Genomic DNA, 22,565 nt, shown 5'->3' with positions numbered 1-22,565 from the left:
TCCGGGTGTAACATGACTTATAGTTGTTAACTAGTCATAAAAACATTCTTCATCAGGTACAGTAAAATCAACTTAATACAGAATACTGGTTGAACACGATGGGCATTCTGCCTCTTTTCAACCTCAATTACTATGTTACTATCCATTATGCAGTTATGCCCGGACCATTGTTCCAAATTCACAATGACACAGACTGGGGCTTTAAAACAGCCCTGGCATTCCCCATTGTCGGCACGCACACAACGAGGGGGCGAGGTCACATCTCATGGGACCGTACTATGAGTCATGTGGGCTTGGCTTCCCGGCACTCCCCGTCTCTCTGTATTCCTGGCAGCCGAGCAGAGTGCGCGAGGCAGAGCTGGTTGGCCAGCCCCTATCTTTTTGCGCGGGCGAGCAGAGCTGCTCAGCCAGGCTTTTCGCTGGATCGAACAAAAAAAGCAAATGGAGGCTGCGCTAAATTATTACATAGAACAACAATAATATCTGATAATTCAATATTTAATATTAAAATTGAGTATATTGAGTATAGAAATATAAGCCATTAATGGTAGTTCCAAAGAATAACATTAAAAAGTATACATGATAGAATAAATAAAACCAGGGTTACCCATAGGCCAGGAATGTAAACAGTATTGGATTAAGGAAGTCCGTTCCAGATTTTTTCCCCAATGATCAATATGTCCAGCAATTACAGATTTAGGAGGTGTGTATATATCCAAAATTGTGGCTTTACCGCTGCCATCCTAGTGCAGCGAAACGCGTCAGACTACAGGGACCCACGCCAGGAATTCTCATCTGAAAGTCCGGACCATCCCCTACTGCAAGCACAAAATCTATACCGGAGGGCGTCTGTCATTTGGCTGAACTGTCGAACTTTGTCCACTGCACTGCATGAGGAGCTCACCATTCACCATCTTGGAGCAACATATCCTCTAGCGGTAAAGCCACAATTCCTGGCCTATGGGTATCCCTGGTTTTATTTATTCTATCATGTATACTTTTTAATGTTATTCTTTGGAACTACCATTAATGGCTTATATTTCTATACTCAATATACTCAATTTTAATATTAAATTATCAGATATTATTGTTGTTCTATGTAATAACTTAGCGCAGCCTCCATTTGCTTTTTTTGTTAATCTATTGTGGGAGTGACTTCCCGTCTTTTTACGGCTGCTGCTTGACATAGCAGCCCATATCTAAAGCGCCCGAGAATCTTGGGTTATTCCTTTCCTCTATATTTTCGCTGGATCGGCCCATCAGGCATTTGCCAGAAGTGCCAGATGGGCAGTCCGGCCCTGCCACGACAGTTGCCATGTGTTGGCAGCTTTACATTAGCTGGAGTATACATTGTGTACAACGATGATGATGTTGACATTGCAAGTAATCCAGACATTAGAATCATGCTGCTTTAACTTGAGAGATGTCCAGTAAGGTCATCTGGTCTAATTGTTGCTATACATATAAATGATTTCAGGACTTGGTTTGCTTTAAATAGCAACAGGTTTAAAGAGAACAGAATGCTCAGTGATAACAGTTTCTAGAGCCCCAACTTGAGTTCTTGGGTCAGTACAGCTCTGAGAAATGTTATCTCGGCAGTTTTATATCAGAGCAGCCATCTCACTCCTCACTGCTGTAGGGCAGTCCTGGTACGGCAGCTTCCCAGCAAGGACCAGACAGAGCTGTGCATTACCACCTCTCACTGATTGCCGGCTCTCACCCTTCATGCAGTAGTGTTTGTGATCCAACACAGTGACAGTCAGAGACTCCAGAAAGGTATGGAGGCATAGGCTTAAAATAAACGTGTGTTATTGACTTTGCATATAGGGTCTAGTGGTGAAAGGAGCTACTGTCTAAATAACACCTTAATAGTCTCATTGCATTTAATATTGTGGTGGGATAATGGAATAAGTAATAAAAGTGGCAGGTGAATGGGGTCTCTTCTGCTTTGTACAGTTACAGCTATGTGTGACCTAACTTGCCTGGCAGCTATGGCAGGGTGATTATCCCCCCGGCTGTTTTATTCTTTTAGTACTGTGCGATTCGGGTTCCCAGGGTTGTTTAGTGCAGAGTATATAGCAGAGCCTCCCAGCAGCACTGCAGTCAGTCTCCTCTCTGCCAGATACTGTCTATTGCAGGTACTGTATTCAGTGACACAGGCTCATCCATTGCTCCTGTGTCCTTACACTGATGCTATGGTTTGGATTGAGCGTACCCTCACTTCTATTTAATCATCAGGACATGTTGTTAGGGGAGAATGCAAACAGCAAGTGTAGTCCGTTTCTAAGCTCTCTGTATCCTGCAGGTAAATTGCTTGGATTAATGCTTTAGTAGTCTGGCAGGAACTTTTTATATAAGGCCAGGAAATAAAGCTAGATTATTTCAACAGTACCACTTTCCGCTGCCCAATCCATTTATAGCTAGAAAATGATGCAATTTGCCACAAGTGTACAGATTACTGGATTCCACTGCAGACTGCAAAGCAGGCCTTCCTCTGAATAAGTATTTATTTATTATATAATTAGCAAATATATGTCTAAGCCATACACTTCTTACAATATGTTTCTTGTAATAGTTTGTCCCTAAAGCTAATAAAAAAATACCAACATTAGGACAAAATGGCAAAATATTACAATCGATGCCATTAGACAGGCTGCATAGCATACCATGTGAGGCTCAGACTGGAACAAAGCACGAAGCATTGTACTGTAATACAACTAACGTTCAGTAGTGCTGCTTAATTATTCTAAAATACAGTTGGAAATACAGTATATTACAGACACACATTTAGAAACTCTCGACATCTAATGGCTCACTAACTTGAGGCTCGCCTATTCCATTGACCACTATTCCCATCCTGACATGATCTGCACATGTCCCTTTGATTTTCTGTACTGTACATTAATATAAAATAGGAGGCTATGCAGGCGACACTCATCAGTCTCCAGTCCAAGTGTTTAAACTGACATTATAGTGTTTATTCACATAGAGCCCTATGTCAGTTTAAACACTTGGACTGGAGACTGATGAGTGCTGCCTGCATAACCTCCTATTTTGCATTTTGGGGTAGCATATCCCACGAGGAGGGCACCACATCATATCAACTTCATAGGCCTTGAGTGCCAGACAACACTGGGACATTATATATATTATATATATATATATATATATATATATATATATAATAAGCGTGAGTACAGAATGAAAGTTTAGCTGATCCCATAGGAAGGGGCTCTAATGGTCTAATAGATGGTGTAGTATATTTGCCTTGAGTTAACAAATGTTTCAGTGTTAAAATATTTACTTACCTGACAGGTATTACAAACATAATACCTTCAGACGTAATGTTGGCTGTCAATATCGTGACAGCGGCATCCTGCCCACCAGAATGCCTGCATTAGGGTGAGCGCTAAGAGTCTCCTTGCGGGCTCGATGCGCTCACCACAGGATCTTTTCCCACTCTGTGGGTGTGGTGGACACACACGAGTGGAAATATGTCCTGGTGCGACGGGATCTGTATCCTGAACGCCGGGATCCCGACAGCCGGCATTTTAACTGCATTACCCCTGGCAGACATTGATCTAAATGTAAAGATGTCCGTAACAGGCTCGGGAAGAATGTCCAGGAAGACTAAACTATTGTATTACTATTGTGGAAGTATTTGTTTCAATTGCTCCATGTTGGGGTGGATGTTTCCTGTAGTCGGCAGAATTCTTGTCAACTGCCAGCCACATTGTAGACACCTGTAGCAGAAAATTGCTGATAACAGAGAATAACTTGTACTCTGCTACAACAAGCATAAATCTTATCTTCTTATATACTGTAGGACAGTGTAAATTGCCACTTTTATTTGAAAGCAACTATTTTCTTCTAGTTATGGACCATTTATTTAGGCTGATATTTTTATGCTCGCACAGAATATTGCTCTTATGAGAGCTTAAAGCCTCTTGATCCACAGGCATTTAGTTGAAAAGCGTTTCCAGTATTTTCCATGTCCAATAAATGATTCAGTACCTTTCTAACTATCAGTTATTGTCTATATTATGTTGTTAACATATTAGATTTTTTTTTTTAACACCGTTTGGGTTGTAATATAGTTTATACAATGTACACATTCTCTTTCTTACAATGTTTCTGTCTTTAAAAATGTAGCCTGACAACTCAGTGAGTGAGGGAGAGCAGTACTTAAGTAGTTCCCCGACTCCAATGAATTCACTGTCTCAAAATCCATTAAGAGCAAAAAGCCCAGAACCAAGACAAAGCCCATTAAGGTTAAAGAGCCCGGAAAGGGTGACAAGCCCAGCCCCTGTACTGAATGGTGATGCAATGCAGTCTGACAAGAAGACATCTAGCACCCTGCAGCAAGCAAAAAGTACCACATCAGTTTCTACAGAGAAGTTGCCCGAGGAAGCTGGTGGCACCAAAAAGAAAGTGGTGAAAGTGGTACGGAAAATGGTACGGAAAGTAATTCCCCAGGAGGAGACAGGGAAGTCAGTCCACCCCCAGGGGCAAAATTTAGATAGTAAAAAAGGTGAAAAAGCCCAGCCGCAGACACCAGTTCCTCCGGCTCCTCCCACACCAAAAACTGAAGCTAAGAAAGAGAATCCTAAGGATGAGATTTCAATGGGTCTTACCAGCCTTATGACCAGAGGTAAAATGAAAGACCATAGACAGAGGACTAAGCCTCCTGAGAAGAAATCAGAACCTGCAGGTGAAAAAGTGACTTCCCCTGTTCCCCCCATTGAAAAAGCACCCGAGAAGCCAACCACTCCCACCAAACCTGTCCCTGTAGAAGAGAAGACCATTCATCTGCAAGACCGCCTGTCAACAAAGGTAGCCAACTCGGATTTATCCAATAAGCCACCACCGAAAACTCCTGGAGGACATACACCTGAGGTAGTCCTTTGTGTGCAAACCTAACCATCTATATGCATGAGCAAAGCAAACCATCACAAACCGCAATCCTCTGAACTTGGGTGACCATATCTAACTATGCATGTGATCCGTGTGAAGTGCTGCTGTGATGTAATCTATAAATATACTACATTAACAAATGATCTGATGCAGAACCAAGCCATTATTATCAAAGCATGCATAGGTATTTTCACCATGAATTTATTTTTTTAATCTCACTTTTATATAAAATATTGCATGCTGAAAGAAGGGATGTTTATATTTTCAACTTGTAAATATCTAATTGAAGTAGTTCTTGTGAAGTTGCATAATATATCTGTCCGATTCTGTGCTTCAGCTGCTATTAGGAGGTCTATATTTAGCTCTTCCACTGTTTAGAGCTTTTTTTTTTTCTTTTTTATTAATGAAGAGTAGAGCTTTCAGATTGAAGGGGGGAAAAAAAAAACCCCCACTGTAAAACCACTCTATGGCTTTGCTTGGATTTGATCTATGTCGGGCAGCAATACAAGTGTTTGTTTTTCCAATCATTTTCTTACCTCTGCTCAGCATTCTCTGAAGAAGGGAATTGCAATCCCCCAATCTCAAAAGTCTCCACCTGTTCTTGTTCTTCAAGAGAAAGGGAGCCTTTTCTCAAGACAGGTGTGTTGTTTCTAATAATACAGGACAATACTGGCTGAGATGAACTGTTTTCTTCGTATACTGTATAACCATTCCAGCGCATGTTATAGCAGATAATATATGTTGTCTATTTCTTACCAGATAATACTAGTACTTGCGTTGATTATAAAATGTGTGACAAATGAACTAATGTGCAGTCTGCTGTGTGCTTGGAACAATTGTTTGCTGCACAACACAGGAGTGTCACAACTTTGGAAAGAAGCATCTTGTAATATTGGGAGTACCATTGTTTTTAGGGGATCAGTGTGATATCCAGGCTGTTGGGATCCCGGCGGTCAGGAGACCGATGCCGGGATCCCAACAGCCGGAATACCGCGGCGAGCGCAGCCTGTCCCCTTGCGGGCTTCGGTCACCACAGGGTTAAATTTCCCCTTGGGTGGTGGCGTGGACCACCACCCGACTGGGGATTTTGGGATTCCGACCGCCGGTATTTCACCGTGTGTCGGGATAACGGCGACGGGCTCCTGACAGCCAAGATCCCGACAATCGGCAAATTGAATCCCGTGTTTAGCAACAGATGAGACGTTTACAAATATTTACTGTCAGTTTGTTTGCTAGGTTACAAAGATAGAGAATGTGACCACCAGTTAGGGGGAACCACAGGATCTCTTTAGGTCAGCTCATATTCACTAACGCTTTCTGTGTGGTTAACCTGACACTGCTGCATATGTTGGCTCTGTCAGTCTTTTCATTAGATGTTGACATGTGTGTCAGTTTGAAACTGAAAGTGACAGTTTATAACTCCGCCCATATAGTTTTTGTTCTTGTTATCTGTATTTGATCAGGATTGGCACTTCATACCTTATTGGTAAATGGCTAATATGAAATATATGCAAATTATGTTCACTATATTGAAACATAATTTAATATATATTCTGAAAATAAGACTTGGTTTAAAAATATGTGAATCCAAACCTGTGCTCTGTGGTTATATAGTTTATGGAGCTGTCATTTTTAGTTGTATTTACAGATGATCAGTGCATTCTGCCCCCTACAGGCCAATAATGTGCAGTCATGGCTAGCATTTGCGTGTCCAGACTAAGTGTCATGACTGAGGTTTTTGTGAACCCGGTGTAGTGAAGTCTGTGCGGGCGACTGGAGGATTATGTGAATACTACCACTGACCTGGTTTGGGACTGTTGTGGACTCTGGGTTTCTTCCGGTGACTGGGAAGAGGAACCGCAGCAGAGATGGCCGAATCTAGGTTCTCCTCATGCAGGATTAGGTCGGCAGACAGGAGGCATGCTGAAGGTCTCCTGAAAGACAGAACTGGAAAGGCACTGATGAATCAGTGAAGAATACCAGGTATAATTGTGCTAAAGGGCACGGGGTGCTTGGAGACACTGAGGTGCTTGCGGACACTGAGGTGCTTGCGGACACTGAGGTGCTTGCGGACACTGAGGTGCTTGCGGACACTGAGGTGCTTGGAGGCACTGAGGTGCGTGGAGGCACTGAGGTGCGTGGAGGCACTGGGGTGCGTGGAGGCACTGGGGTGCGTAGAGACACTGGGGTGCGTAGAGACACTGGGGTGCGTAGGGGTGCTGAGGCACGGAGGTGCTGGAAGCACGGAGATGCTGTGGCACGGAGGTACTGAGGCACGGAGGTGCTGTGGCACGGAGGTGCTGTGGCACGGAGGTACTGAGGCACGGAGGTGCTGAGGCACGGAGGTGCTGAGTCACGGAGATGCTGAGGTGCTGGAAGCACGGAGGTACTGAGGCACGGAGGTACTGAGGCACAGAGATGCTGGAAGCACGGAGGTGCTGAGGCACGGAGATGCTGAGGCACGGAGATGCTGGGAGCACGGAGGTGCTGGGAGCACGGAGGTGCTGGGAGCACGGAGGTGCTGGGAGCACGGAGGTACTGAGGCACGGAGGTACTGAGGCACGGAGGTACTGAGGCACGGAGGTACTGAGGCGCGGAGGTACTGAGGTGCTGAGGCACGGAGATGCTGAGGCACGGAGATGCTGGGAGCACGGAGGTGCTGGGAGCACGGAGGTACTGAGGCACGGAGGTACTGAGGCACGGAGGTGCTGTGGCACGGAGGTGCTGTGGCACGGAGGTGCTGTGGCACGGAGGTGCTGGAAGCACGGAGATGCTGAGGCACGGAGGTACTGAGTCACGGAGGTACTGAGGCACGGAGGTGCTGAGGCACGGAGGTGCTGGAAGCACGGAGGTACTGAGGCACGGAGGTGCTGAGGCACGGAGGTGCTGGAAGCACGGAGATGCTGAGGCACGAGGTACTGAGTCACGGAGGTGCTGGAAGCACGGAGATGCTGAGTCACGGAGGTACTGAGTCACGGAGGTGCTGGAAGCACGGAGGTACTGAGGCACGGAATTCAGTACTGTGCCTTTAAGACGAAACACTGCAGCTGTGCCTTACATTGAGACTCAGGGAAATGGTGAAATCAATGGCAACACAAAAGTAAACCAAACGGTAACAAGGGAACAGAGTTTCCACAGGAACTTAGGTACAAAGGTTACCTTAATGGAGCTCAGCTTTAGACTCACACAAGGCTGTATGTGACATGAGGAACTGGCCCAGATTACAACTCAGCCTCCTGATTTATACTTCCTGGTCCTTGATGATTGGTGGGCAGGATTAGGTGATGTCACTGTCATGTGACTACTCTAGCCAAGGCTGTGATGTAGAATGAGGCCTAGCAGGCCAAGAGAACACTGAAGCCTGGACTTCTGCTAAACACAGGATGCTTGCTTTTAGATTACTGAATTCAGCCTCACACAGGAGATCACCACAGGTGGAGCTGATTACCTCTCAGGCAGAGAACTCAGGAAAACTGACAAGCTGTTTAACTCCGTGAGTGAAAAGACACAGGATCCAGGACAGATGGCAGGGGTAAGTCACCAAATATAAAACCTACAGTCAGGATTGTGACAGTATCCCCCTCTTCAAGGGTGGACTCCGGACACCCATAGGAACTTGAGAAATTCATACAGAAGAATTTAGGACCTTCGTTGATGCAGATTCCAAAGGTTTAGGACTAAATTCTTTAACTACAGCGTTACTGAAAGTCTGTAAGTCATGGAACACAGGATCATTACTCTCAAAGAGCATGTTGGCCCACTCCAAAGCTCTTCCTCTGAATGCCAGGAACAGATATCGAGTAACGTTGGAAAGAGTTACTGCACCTGAAGGATCAGACTCCATCCGAGAGAGAAATTGTTCAACCAGAGCGGCATATTGCAATAAATCTCCATCAAAGTAAATAGGTGGAAAACCATCAGACGAAAGCTTAGAGGATGAAACTGAAGAAAGCTTTGGCTGGACGAGTAGGACTGGATTGGATCCGAGGATACTTGGATTGGCTGGAGCCAAAGGAGACGGACCAGGCTGGTCCTGGAGTATTGCTGGACCGGCTGGAACCGGGACGGACTGACCAGGCGGAGCCTGGAGTATTGCTGGACCGGCTGGAACCGGGACGGACTGACCAGGCAGAACCTGGAGTATTACTGGACCGTCTGGAACCGGGACGGACTGACCAGGCAGGACCTGGAATATTGCTGGACCGGCTGGAACCGGGACGGGCTGAGCCCTTTCTTCACAGGGCTGGGCTGAGGCAAGGGCCCCCTCTTCACGGGGCTGGGCTGAGGCAAGAGCCCCCTCTTCACGGGGCTGGGCTGAGGCAAGAGCCCCCTCTTCACGGGGCTGGGCAGCACTCTGTAGAATCTCTGGCTGGGCAGCACTCTGTAGAATCTCTGGCTGGGCAGCACTCTGTAGAATCTCTGGCTGGGCAGCACTCTGTAGAATCTCTGGCTGGGCAGCACTCTGTAGAATCTCTGGCTGGGCAGCACTCTGTAGAATCTCTGGCTGGGCAGCACTCTGTAGACTCTCTGGCTGGGCAGCACTCTGTAGACTCTCTGGCTGGGCAGCACTCTGTAGACTCTCTGGCTGGGCAGCACTCTGTAGACTCACTGGCTGGGCAGCACTCTGAAGACTCACTGGCTGGGCAGCACTCTGTAGAATCTCTGGCTGGGCAGCACTTTGTAGAATCTCTGGCTGGGCAGCACTCTGTAGACTCTCTGGGGCTGGACGCTCTGAAGACGCCCCTCCTGGGGCTGGACGCTCTGAAGACGCCCCTCCTGGGGCTGGACGCTCTGAAGACGCCCCTCCTGGGGCTGGACGCTCTGAAAACGCCCCTCCTGGGTCTGTGGACACGGACTCCTCTGTGACTGTAAATGGCTTGAACATTCTTCTCTGGACACCCAACTTGGGATAAGGTCTTTTAACCACCGGACCCCAGTCATAAATTTGAGTCTCTCTCAGAAGAGTAGCCTTCTTGATACCCCCGTCAGCAGCAGAAGAATCGGATACTGTGGATGACTTGTAGACATGAGCACTATGATACTGAGATTTGTCACTATTACCTGGCTTGCGAAGAATGCAGTCTTTAACAAAATGACCAGAATTTCCACAGTAAAGACAGAGATGTAGCTCCTTACGCCGCTGACGTTCAGCTTCAGAGAGCTTGGGCCGTGGATAGCTCTGATGAAAAACTTTCCCTTGCGCAGAGGAAGAGACTCTATTAACTGGATGGGACAAAACAGGATCAACAACGTTGGTAGTATTCCTGAGGAGATCAGGCATCACAGAGAGAATACTAGACAAAAGTTCTTGTAACTGTAGTAACATCTGGTAGAAAATCTGCAGTTGGTCAGGAGTCTTAGAGCAGAAGGTCATAGAATCTCTGGAGGACGAATTCCGCTGCAGACACTGTGCCAAGCGATGCTGAGTCGACTCCAGACCTTCCAAGCGTCCTGCAATATTGCTTAGGAGGTCATGCGTCAGACTAACACTTTCGGCCGGGTCCATGTGGCCAGTTCCTACTGTCATGACTGAGGTTTTTGTGAACCCGGTGTAGTGAAGTCTGTGCGGGCGACTGGAGGATTATGTGAATACTACCACTGACCTGGTTTGGGACTGTTGTGGACTCTGGGTTTCTTCCGGTGACTGGGAAGAGGAACCGCAGCAGAGATGGCCGAATCTAGGTTCTCCTCATGCAGGATTAGGTCGGCAGACAGGAGGCATGCTGAAGGTCTCCTGAAAGACAGAACTGGAAAGGCACTGATGAATCAGTGAAGAATACCAGGTATAATTGTGCTAAAGGGCACGGGGTGCTTGGAGACACTGAGGTGCTTGCGGACACTGAGGTGCTTGCGGACACTGAGGTGCTTGCGGACACTGAGGTGCTTGCGGACACTGAGGTGCTTGCGGACACTGAGGTGCTTGCGGACACTGAGGTGCTTGCGGACACTGAGGTGCGTGGAGGCACTGGGGTGCGTAGAGACACTGGGGTGCGTAGGGGTGCTGAGGCACGGAGGTGCTGGAAGCACGGAGATGCTGTGGCACGGAGGTACTGAGGCACGGAGGTGCTGTGGCACGGAGGTACTGAGGCACGGAGGTACTGAGGCACTGAGGTGCTGAGTCACGGAGATGCTGAGGTGCTGGAAGCACGGAGGTACTGAGGCACGGAGGTACTGAGGCACAGAGATGCTGGAAGCACGGAGGTGCTGAGGCACGGAGATGCTGAGGCACGGAGATGCTGAGGCACGGAGATGCTGAGGCACGGAGGTGCTGGGAGCACGGAGGTGCTGGGAGCACGGAGGTGCTGGGAGCACGGAGGTGCTGGGAGCACGGAGGTACTGAGACACGGAGGTACTGAGGCACGGAGGTACTGAGGTGCTGAGGCACGGAGATGCCGAGGCACGGAGATGCTGGGAGCACGGAGGTGCTGGGAGCACGGAGGTACTGAGGCACGGAGGTACTGAGGCACGGAGGTACTGAGGCACGGAGGTACTGAGGCACTGAGGTGCTGAGGCACGGAGGTGCTGTGGCACGGAGGTGCTGTGGCACGGAGGTGCTGGAAGCACGGAGATGCTGAGGCACGGAGGTACTGAGTCACGGAGGTACTGAGGCACGGAGGTGCTGGAAGCACGGAGGTGCTGAGGCACGGAGGTGCTGGAAGCACGGAGGTACTGAGGCACGGAGGTACTGAGGCACGGAGGTGCTGGAAGCACGGAGATGCTGAGGCACGAGGTACTGAGTCACGGAGGTGCTGGAAGCACGGAGATGCTGAGGCACGGAGGTACTGAGTCACGGAGGTGCTGGAAGCACGGAGGTACTGAGGCACGGAATTCAGTACTGTGCCTTTAAGACGAAACACTGCAGCTGTGCCTTACATTGAGACTCAGGGAAATGGTGAAATCAATGGCAACACAAAAGTAAACCAAACGGTAACAAGGGAACAGAGTTTCCACAGGAACTTAGGTACAAAGGTTACCTTAATGGAGCTCAGCTTTAGACTCACACAAGGCTGTATGTGACATGAGGAACTGGCCCAGATTACAACTCAGCCTCCTGATTTATACTTCCTGGTCCTTGATGATTGGTGGGCAGGATTAGGTGATGTCACTGTCATGTGACTACTCTAGCCAAGGCTGTGATGTAGAATGAGGCCTAGCAGGCCAAGAGAACACTGAAGCCTGGACTTCTGCAAAACACAGGATGCTTGCTTTTAGATTACTGAATTCAGCCTCACACAGGAGATCACCACAGGTGGAGCTGATTACCTCTCAGGCAGAGAACTCAGGAAAACTGACAAGCTGTTTAACTCCGTGAGTGAAAAGACACAGGATCCAGGACAGATGGCAGGGGTAAGTCACCAAATATAAAACCTACAGTCAGGATTGTGACACTAAGCACAGTACTTATCTGTTTTTGGGCTGTATCTCACAGGCATATTTTGCCAAGTGCTGTCAGCAGCTGTGTCTATAGGTCTGGCTACCTTGTGTAAATGTAACCTTCATAGCAGTTCCACTTACTGTGAGTTATCTGTTTTGCAGTTTTTCCTTATGTTTGTGTGGATCTCTAGTGTCCCCATATGAGCTATTTATGGAGGGCTGTATTAACCTAATTAAAAAAGCATTCCCAATTATTTGTTAAATATCCACTAACCATTTACCAATACAAAATGGCTGCTGAGATTATAAGTGTGAGTTGGAGGCAGGTGTGTATAGCCACGGGGGTGGGGGGAACCGTAATATGGAGGCGTGGCCTAAAAAAGAAGGGCATTTCCACATCACCTTAAAATATTGCTATGTACAAAATTAATAATTGCGGGGCTGCTTGCATTCTGCACAGAGGGCGCCAGTCTAATCCAGGGGAGGCGCGGGGGAGGACAAATGATTCCTATTTTGCTTGTGGGAAGCGGGTCCCTCCTCCTCAGCTGGTGACATCTTTCCAGTGATATTTGGGAAGATGGCACATGTGCACTAGAGAGCAAAGAGTCTGGCAAAGTGCCAGTGTCTTTCATATCAGTGTCACTGTGTGGACGCCATTTTCCCGAAGATATCACTGAGAAGATTGCGCTGGCCTTAAGTATAGGTATACTCGCGAGAGGAGAGGCAGCGGACTAGGGCCCCTCCAGCAGCTTGGGTCCAGGTAATTAGTAACCGCTCCCCCTTCTCGGCGCTACTGGTGGGAGGACCTATAAAATTATAGAATCCATGTTATGCTTTCATATGGGGCTGTGAGATGGACAACTATGTCCTAGGGAAAATGGATGCAGGTAGCGGTCCTCTGTTGCTTATGTTAGGGGAGGAACAGATGGCTTCCTTAATAATTTTTTTACTCGTGACTGCAGCTATAAGGCCATGGCATGCAGCTTAATAACCTGTGAGCAATTACTATTTCTGTTATATACAAGACTGGTTCTTTTCTCTTAGTAAAAATATAATTTGTTTATTTGATGGATGCTGTTACAATGCACATACTTTAGTAAATAGTTACTATAGCAATCTACTATGAATAAGATCATCAGTAAAGAAGTGTGTGTGTGTCATACTTGTATATTCATAAGTAGATCTTTGTCACCGGTGCTCTCACTCTCCTGTGCATATGTTATAGCTGCTGTGTACGTAGGGTTGTCCATGAGACTAATTCAGATCTGATCGCAGCAGCAAATTTGTTAGCTAATGGGCAAAACCATGTGCACTGCAGGTGGGGCAGATATAACGTGCAGAGAGAGTTAGATTTGGGTGGGTTCATAGGCGTGCGCAGACCATTTTATTAGGGGGTGCACCGGCGGAGGGGTGTGTCTAGCACCGCCTTTTGGGCATGTCTAGCACCATCTATTGACGGTCAATGCAACATAAAATATCCACCCTTGTACCAATCCTAATAAAGCAGATACATTGTCAGATGTTGTGGTGTGCTCCAAACAAACACCCCTGATGGCACTCACTGCAATTACACTGCTCCTCCTCAGCCTGGTCTGGCTCCCCCTCTCTTTCCCCTGCAAGCTGCAGTAGCTTACTTACAAGTCAGTCACTCACTGACACTGACAGTCGCAGACTAGTACTGCTGCTGCTGGAAAAACAAGTGACGTGTCAATGCTGCTGCCGACCGCCTGCCAGTATTGAATTTGTCTTCCTAAGAGGAATGCTGGCTGCATGCTGATCCTCATCAGTGGCAGGCGTTGGCATAGCATAAAAGGAGAGAGGTGGGCATGTGGCGGGTGGGCGTACGAGCAGCATGACGTAATCACATCACATCACGCTGTTTTTGTACATGGAGGTGGAGCCGGGAGTTTGAAAGCTGGTGGCAGTGGCACCCTTGATTAACCCAGGCGTCTGGTCAGTAATACAGTCCTGACAGGGTGCAGCGCAGAGGGGACAGTAATCAGCTTGCTCGGCGATCGCTGCATCAGGCATGTGAGATCGGGGTGCCAGACAGTAGGGGGTGCCTGTGCGCACCAGGCACCCCCCCTGCGCACACCTATGGGTGGGTTATATTGTTTCTGTGCAGGGTAAATACTGGCTACTTTATTTTTACACTGCAGTTTAGATTTCAGTTTGAACACACCCCACCCAAATCTAACTCTCTCTGCACATGTTATATCTGCCCACCCTGCAGTGCACATGTGTGGTCATTCTGAGTTGATCGCTCGCTAGCAGTTTTTAGCAGCCGTGCAAACGCTATGCCGCCTCCCACTGGGAGTGTATTTTAACTTAGCAGAAGTGCAGTTTTAGAGAAGCTCAAAACCTACTCGGCGCTTGCGGTGACTTCAGACTGTTCAGTTCTTGTTTTGACGTCACAAACACACCCTGCGTTCGCCCAGCCACGCCTGCATTTTTCCTGGCACGCCTGCGTTTTTTCGAACACTCCCTGAAAACGGTCAGTTGACACCCAGAAACGCCCACTTCATGTCAATCACTCTGCGGCCAGCAGTGCGACTGAAAAGCTTCGCTAGACCTTGTGTGAAACTACATCGTTGTAATAGTACGTCGCGCGTGCGCATTGCGCCGCATACGGATGCGCAGAAGTGCCGGTTTTTTGCCTCATTCCTGCACAGCGAACAAATGCAGCTAGCGATCAACTCGGAATGACCACCATGGTTTTGCCCAACTGCTAACAAATTTGCTGCTGCGATCAGATCTGAATTAGGCCCTTGGTTTCTCGGTGTTGTAATGCAAGATAATGTTAGAGCTGTTTAGGAATACACAGAGTACATTGTCATACAAACATATTTAACGCTGTTATAAGTAGCTCATATTTGACTTTTCATCATGTGACCATACAAGATGTTACATGATACTCATGTGATGGCTAAATATATTCATGGTCATTTCTGTAGACTGCTGTTCAGGGAGTTACCTATTGCCTATTTGCATTCCTATATAAAACTCTTCTTTCATGGATTGGGTAGTTTATAGCCTGCTCTAAGCAAGGCCACTGAGAGATACTGGGGGTTTGTGGCTAAATATGGGAGGCATGTACACAACCCCCCCCCCCCCAAAATAATAAAAAAATAAAAATAATAATTAAAAAAAGGCTGGAATATACTATGCAGCATCGCGCGCTGCAGAGGGGGACCCTCAGCAGTTGGCGCGGGACCCTCCAAGATGCCCGAGTAGTCATTGACCCCGCCCTCCCCATTCCTCTCGCCACTCCTGGCTAAGTGGCATTGACATCTGATGTGTGGTCAGTTGTGTACTTGTGATGCAGTGTTTTCCATATATAATATGTTGCCTGAACTCCACATTCAAAATTGTGTACAGCTTTAACCACCCGAGTGTGATAAGCCAGCCTACTGCACTTTTCATACGTCTATGTCCCTTACTACTGCACTCATGCTACTGCACTCCTAGCCAACCATCTGTACACCCCAGACGGCATCAGACATCTATGTCTCATAATACTCCTCATGCTACTATACTCCTAAATGACCCATTATACTGATTTCCCGGATGTCAATGCCATACCTACTACACTCTCCAGGCATCCGTGCCCCATACTACGGCACTCTCATGGAATTCAGATGTCAGTGCCCTGTTGTGCTGCATTATCCAGATTTTAATGCCCTGTTGAGCTGCACTCTTCAGATGTCATTATCCCTTGTACTCTCCACAGGTCCATGACCCATGACCCTGCACTCTCCACTAAGTAATGCACCATAGGACTGTACTCTCTAGTTGTTACTGCCAATACAACTGTACTCTCAACGCACATTGTTGCCCAGCGCTCATGCACTCTTGGCACTTCAATGCCCAGCGCTCATACTCTACAGATGTCAGGCTCAAGAAACCAATTATAATGTATTCTGCAGAAATGAATGCTTTTGTGCCGATGCACTATAATCATAGCTGTTATTTACTGTAGCCCAGGAGATTTATTTTAACTGCTCCAAATGTAAAGTTTCTGGTAAAAGGTGGCACAGTATTTTTAAAGTTTTTCTTTGATGTCATTGTAAAACCTATCCAAATCTATATATAAATCAGACATACTACAGGCGTATTTGTCACTAAAGAAAAAAACTATCTAATTGAATAAATCCTGAATATAATTATAAAACACACGTGCTGTGTGCCTTTATGTTATGTGTATTATTTTTGCCCTTGTCTTGGGTATGTGAGATCATAAACCAAGGACACTGGATTACTTCTACATTGATGATATTCAATATTCATGCATTAGGAGCAGTATTGTTAAATATTAATTAAAAACTAATGCAAATTTGACCTTTAGGCTGAAAGTACAGATTCCCAGCGGACAACATCAGACGAAGCTCAGAAACGTCTGGAGAGGATCTTCATGGCACCTGTAAATAAAGTTTTGTGTTTGTTTTTTTCTTGTTAGGTTTATCTTTTTTTTTTTTTCATCCTGCTTAGCTAACCTTGTGTACCAGCTTCTGCCCATCAGTGCTGTGGCTTTGGAATAATCCGTTTGCGTTATTGAGTGCTTATAACCTTTGTCTGAGCATACCTCTCATTAGAATGTTTGGACAATGGTCAGTAGCAGGAAAGTATCCTGGCTCAAACCATAACTATTACAGCAGCAGAGGATGCAGCTGCTGTAGCAACTACTTTTGATTATATTGATTGTTTTTTTCGTCTTCACTTCATGGGGGAGATTTAGCAAACCTTCTAAATAGAACAAATGGAGCTGTTGCCTATAGGAACCAATCTGATTCTAGATATCCTCTATTTGGTAAAGTATATAAAATGATAGCTATAAACTGGTAGGTTGCTATGGGTAACATCTTCACTGGTCCTCTTTAGAAGGTGTGATAAGTCTCCCTATTACCTAGTATACTGTATATGGACCCCTACACTTTTGAAAAGGAATTCTCAGATGACTTTATATCCCCCTGCTCTGGCCTTTCATTTGAGCTGTGCTTTAAGCGTAAAGTGTGCTTTTTTTCTTCACATTTTCCCCCAACTTCCCTGTTGCCATCATGTAAAAGCTACATCCTGCAGCACTTGGGCATGTTGTAAACAGAGTGCTGGTATACTCCAAGTTCTGAGGGCATTCTCACCATTTACAATAGGAAGCTAACATGCAGTCTGTTGGTGTGGTGTATTGGCGTGTACCATGCTTTGTAAATGGTTGGTACTTTAAAAAAAATGTTCCAGTTCAGCTGGCATCTCACACATCTGGCAAACTCGGACACTATTACATCAGCCATAAAGGAGTACCACTGAGAAATTTTAAATAGAAGAAATGTGAAGGTTATTGCCTATCCAAAGCATTTTGTGTGATGGTTGAATAAACCACTACATCATACTTGCAAACTCCACAAGGTGTTTTTTTTTGTTACTTTGTTTTGCCAATATTGGACAGAAAGGTCGGATTGCAGAGCTTAGTTGTTCAGTTCTGCTTACAAGTAAATCACTGCATATACCAGTAGCAAACCTATAACTGTAACTGCTTCCTCATCGGCCTATGGGACTAATTCAGACCTATTTCGTACAGCCTGCGATCAGGTCTGAACTGCGCATGCGTATGCACCGCAGTGCACAGACGCATTGGTCCACAGCAACGGGATGGTGCGAGAAAAGCGATCGTACGGGCGATCGCAAGGTGACTGACAGGAAGAGGCCGTTTGTGGGTGGCAACTGACCATTTTTAAGGAGGGTCCGGAGAAACGCAGCAGTGCCCAGGCGTTTGGAGGGAGGGTTTCTGACGTCAGCTCCGGCCCCGATCATCGCACTGGAAGAGTAAGTCCTGGGCTGTGCAGACACTGCACAAGCTTCTGTATGTGCAGCTCTCCTGCACATGCGATCGCACCCCTGCACAGCGATTTCCCCCTGTAGGCGGCGACAACCTGATCGCAGGGATGCAAATAACGCACCCTAGCGATCAGGTCTGAATTAGGCGCTATGTACAGTAGATTTAAGTTATAGAAGCTCTACCCTCCTAAACAGAGATCTAATGTCTGCCTTCGGTTAGAGGTGTGCAAAATCAGTTAAGTATAAAACTTTGATCATGTAAGATTATTTTTTTCACACTTTCAGTATAGTAATAAACAGGCTTTGATATAAATTACTTTTTATGTTCAGTCATGTTTGTGCTTTATACCCTTTAATTAGTGTCTCCTTTATTTTGCGGCTATAGATAACTGAATGCAATGATTTTGAATCTGACTGAAAAAATGTGAAGTGGACAGTATGGGGCCAATTCAGTTGTTTTGGGCATCTAAGAATCCTGTCTAAATGGGACTGTTTAGACACGCAAAACAATTGTCACTATTCAGTTGTTGTTTAGGCGCACATTTACATTGCGCAAGTCTCACCCAAACAGACTAAGTTTAGCTGCCTAAAATGGCTAAACCCGTCTATACTCCTGCTTGGTCCGTCTAAACTCCCGTTTGGATTCCTAAAATACAGAGTATGCACTCATTTTTTTCGTACCTCAGAAGGCTGCAAGAAAAAATGTGTCCTCCACGGCTGCTGGGCACCCATATGGCAGAACAATTGAATTGCTGCCGTTGGGCGTCATCTAGTGGCGGCCTTGAAAGAAACAATTGAATCGGCCCCCTTGGGGTCAAATCTAGTAGCCAACAGGATGTTTTAAGAAGCTAGGAAAGATACACCCCCAGTAACATTGTAAATATGAATCTCAAGTAGTTGTTTTGTATGCAGCCTGGCTTCTGGGATTGTCCAGCCCCAACACCCCTAAACATTCGAGTTTCAATATTCTGAAAACATCCCTCCAAATAAAGCGCAGTGTGCAGCGTTCTCCAGGGTGTGTCTTGCAGTTCTGCAGAGTTAGGTTGCCCCTAACCGCTTCCCATAAAAATACACCCTTGCATTTATTCATACCCATTCACTGCTGTACAGTGCGACAATGAACAGGACCTACATCTGACTTTCCATCGCCGTGACATAAGCATGACAGCCTCTTTATTCCATTTTGGACATCCACATATGTAAGCAGATTTAGAACTGAACATGCTAATTGGCACCCATTCTGAATCGCATAATGAGCACATATGTTTCCTGTTTTAGCACAGACAAATTAATTTACATCAGTCACAAAGCCATTAATGCAGTCACCCATGCTAACTTTTCCCATCTGTTTTGTGTTTGTGACATAATTACAATATTAATAAAGTAGCACGTTTCTGTGAACTAATATATGACTTTTAAATAAGTACTCATTCATTTTGTCTTTGTAAAAATGATGAATTAATGTATTTGATATTACATAATTGCATTAGTTAGAGAGCAAGGCTACAGGGTGCCAGACACCACCTCAAAATATTGATTTAATCCTGCTTAGAACAAGTAACTTATGTGTTAGTTATATTTTTCTAGTATTCTACTTTACAAGATGTGAGCAGACTCGGGGCCTAATTCTGATTTTTGACAAAAGTAATAGGTCCTGCACATTTACCGATACCACTGAAAGATATGAATGATCTTGTTCATTAATGAACGATATATCATTTATATCGTTCAGTGTGTAGGCACCAACGATGAACGATGCGCGGCCCCCGCGCTCGTTCATCGTTTGTGCTGGCTTGTTCATACATGCAAGCCAATATGGACGACATCGTCCATATTAGCATGCAGGGCTATGGGGCAGGGTGACAGGGGGAGTGAAGAAACTTCACTCCCCCCGCGCACGCGCTGCCGAGTCGGCCATATCGGCTGTTGGGCAGCCTGGTGGCCAGTCGGGTAATGTGTAGGGACCATAAGAAAGACCAAGTAATACCCCTTTTCCACTGCCGCAATAACCAGGGTTGTTGCTGGATCTGCATGGGGCGCGGCTCAGTAGAAAAGGGTACCTGAAAAATAACCCAGGTCCAGTTACAAGGGAATTGGACTGATCCGGGTAAGGGTACATTGTAAACGGGTGACCCGAGTCATCCAAACCTGTGTCCGGTTAAAACCCGATGGAGAGCATGCTCACCGGCTCTTGGAGATGACATCATCTCAAAGCGCCTGGTAGAGGGAAGACCCGCCACTAACCCACGTCCAGCCTGCGTTAGGAATGTGGTTTCAAGCCGCTGTGACACAGCTTGAATCTTGTGTTCAGTTACCTTGGTCTGACACAGCTTTTAGGTATAAAATAGGTATAACTGTGCACCTTGGTAAAACCATTTTACGTAGCAGGTGGGGCAGATTTAAAAAGTGCAGAAAGATTTAGCTTTAAGAAGGGAGTGTCCAAACTGTTATCTAAATTGCAGTGTAAACATAAAGCTGTCCAGCATTTGTGGGCTACATGCAAAAGTAGCCAATATTTACCCTACATGCAAAATAGAATGTATGTATTTGCACCCTTTGCATTGCAACATGATTTGTCCAGGTACACAAATGGAAAACAAAGTATTTTACAGGATTTACTATAAAAATTAGTCACAAGCGACTATGCCCGTTCTCCTCTTTCTTACTTTATTCCCAGATTAGAATACAGCTTTCCCATTTGTGCGCTGAACGTTACATTTGCACACAAGAATAAGATAGGAAGGTTTTAAAACTAAAGGAAAAATTCCTGCAACATGCCAGTTCTAATATACTTTTAACCCTAACATTGGTTCTTACTCTGAACTGATTTTTCACTTAGATCACAAAAACATTTTTGAAGAGTAAATCTGCACTGTATCCATCAATATGATTGCTTCAAAATGTTATCAATAGGAATGTAAAAAAATTGCACATAAAACACCTAGGTGTGGGGACAGCTGGTGGCAGCTCATGGCATCACTTCTATTAGTCGTCAGCAAATGAGAGTAATAGAAAAGCCACTGGCGTCTAAATAGAAAAATTCTAAAAATAAAGCATTAAGATATTTACTTCTATATATGTGTTGGACAGTTCCAGTGTGTTATAACATTGACCAACTGCATGTACTGAAAATAATGAGCTTATATTCCAATGTGAATTAATAAAATTGTGTTGGCCAGGCCTGTTATGTGGGAGAGCTTATTAAGCTGTAGAAGTATGGAAAGTCCTGTCTATCACAGGTGTCTTTCGAAGCGCTTGCATTTATCTACTACCACGTACAGACGCATCTGCAAAGCAGACGAGATGCACACTTCCTCTGTGTATTTGTCATTACAATTAGATACAAAGACAGATAATTGTTCATCTCCAAGACAAAACGACGACTGAATTGCTTGGCTGCAAATAAGGTTGGGAATGCTGTTTCTTTTTAGATCTTGGCTGGATTTTCCTCTGCTGTCATCGCCTCTGAGTAATGCTACATTAAGACAGGAGAAGAGACTAGTGTGACATGTCTTAATGTGCTTTGTCTGTGGACCCCTGCAGATACAGTAATAGACACTCCCGAACAGATAAATGTTATAGCTCTCTACCTGTTGGCAACTCAAATAATTTTCTACAGCGTTCCATCTGCTCCTTTCATATCTGACATGTGTTACTCATCTCTTTTCTCTCTTTCATCTTCTTGCTGCCATAGCTGGATCCAGCAGCCTCTACCCTTTCTCCAGTGAGCCAGGTACTGTACCCCTGCATACAGGATCTCTCTGCCAACCCAGCCCCGTCTTCTATCCACATCTGGGCTGGTGTCTGTGCGCGTGTGTCATGCTGGAGTGTAAGGCTCTATTCACATCTCCTTCCTGCATTAATGTCTTACATGTACATCTCCACACCTCTCTGCATGAATGTTCTGTGCATGTACGTGTAACAGTGACTTGATGACCATATGTGTGTTCTGCATGCGGAGTGACTAGCATGGATTACAGCAACAGTTAGGCTGGGTGCACACTTGGCGATATGCACCCGATATATTGTCCGATCTGGTGGATCAGATGATATATCGTTCACATCGTTCAGTGTGTATTAACTATATCATTAACGATGCGCGCTCCCGCAGGTCGTTAACGATGTACAATATCTGTTGTTTTTACCTTGAAATCCAAAGATATTGTACAAGACTAGATGTGGCCAAGTGCCGTCGCTGATGATGTAGTAAATGAGATTGTTCAGTGTGTATGAACGATATGGTTTGCGGGGGGCAGGGGGGGGGGGGATCTTGCACAATGTCATATCTGATGTACATCGGTAAGTGTGTACGCAGCCTAATCTCCACTTTACTTTCAATGTGGCATTTGTTACCCTGGTTGTTTTTTTTTTTTTTTCCTTCTCCCTTTTACTTATTAAAGCGGTAGACCTTACTTACTTGGTGCTAACGGACGGGGTTAATCAAAGTT

General features: G+C 45.8%; 1 protein-coding gene across 20 annotated transcripts in view; it reads left to right on the top strand.

The window, feature by feature from the left end:
* Window positions 1-22,565, top strand: part of MYO18A (myosin XVIIIA) — a 597,092-nt gene that overhangs the window by 213,262 nt on the left and 361,265 nt on the right. For 13 of the 20 annotated variants that reach the window (XM_063955931.1, XM_063955928.1, XM_063955927.1 and 10 more), the window contains 4 exons: window positions 4,153-4,896; window positions 5,461-5,553; window positions 16,634-16,708; window positions 21,812-21,850. The exons of 3 other annotated variants lie outside the window; for them this stretch is intronic. In XM_063955931.1, the coding sequence (XP_063812001.1) occupies window positions 4,153-4,896; window positions 5,461-5,553; window positions 16,634-16,708; window positions 21,812-21,850 (951 nt within the window). Of the gene's footprint in view, window positions 1-1,616; window positions 1,777-4,152; window positions 4,897-5,460; window positions 5,554-16,633; window positions 16,709-21,811; window positions 21,851-22,565 lie in introns of those variants that run through there. 4 more of the 20 variants (XM_063955925.1, XM_063955915.1, XM_063955916.1 and 1 more) reach the window with 4 other exon arrangements.

The sequence above is a fragment of the Pseudophryne corroboree genome, chromosome 2 (genome assembly GCF_028390025.1).
Source record: "Pseudophryne corroboree isolate aPseCor3 chromosome 2, aPseCor3.hap2, whole genome shotgun sequence".
Classification (NCBI taxonomy): Eukaryota; Metazoa; Chordata; class Amphibia; order Anura; family Myobatrachidae; genus Pseudophryne; species Pseudophryne corroboree.
Note: the sequence above shows the minus strand (reverse complement) of the source record. Positions and strands in the feature narration are given on the sequence as shown.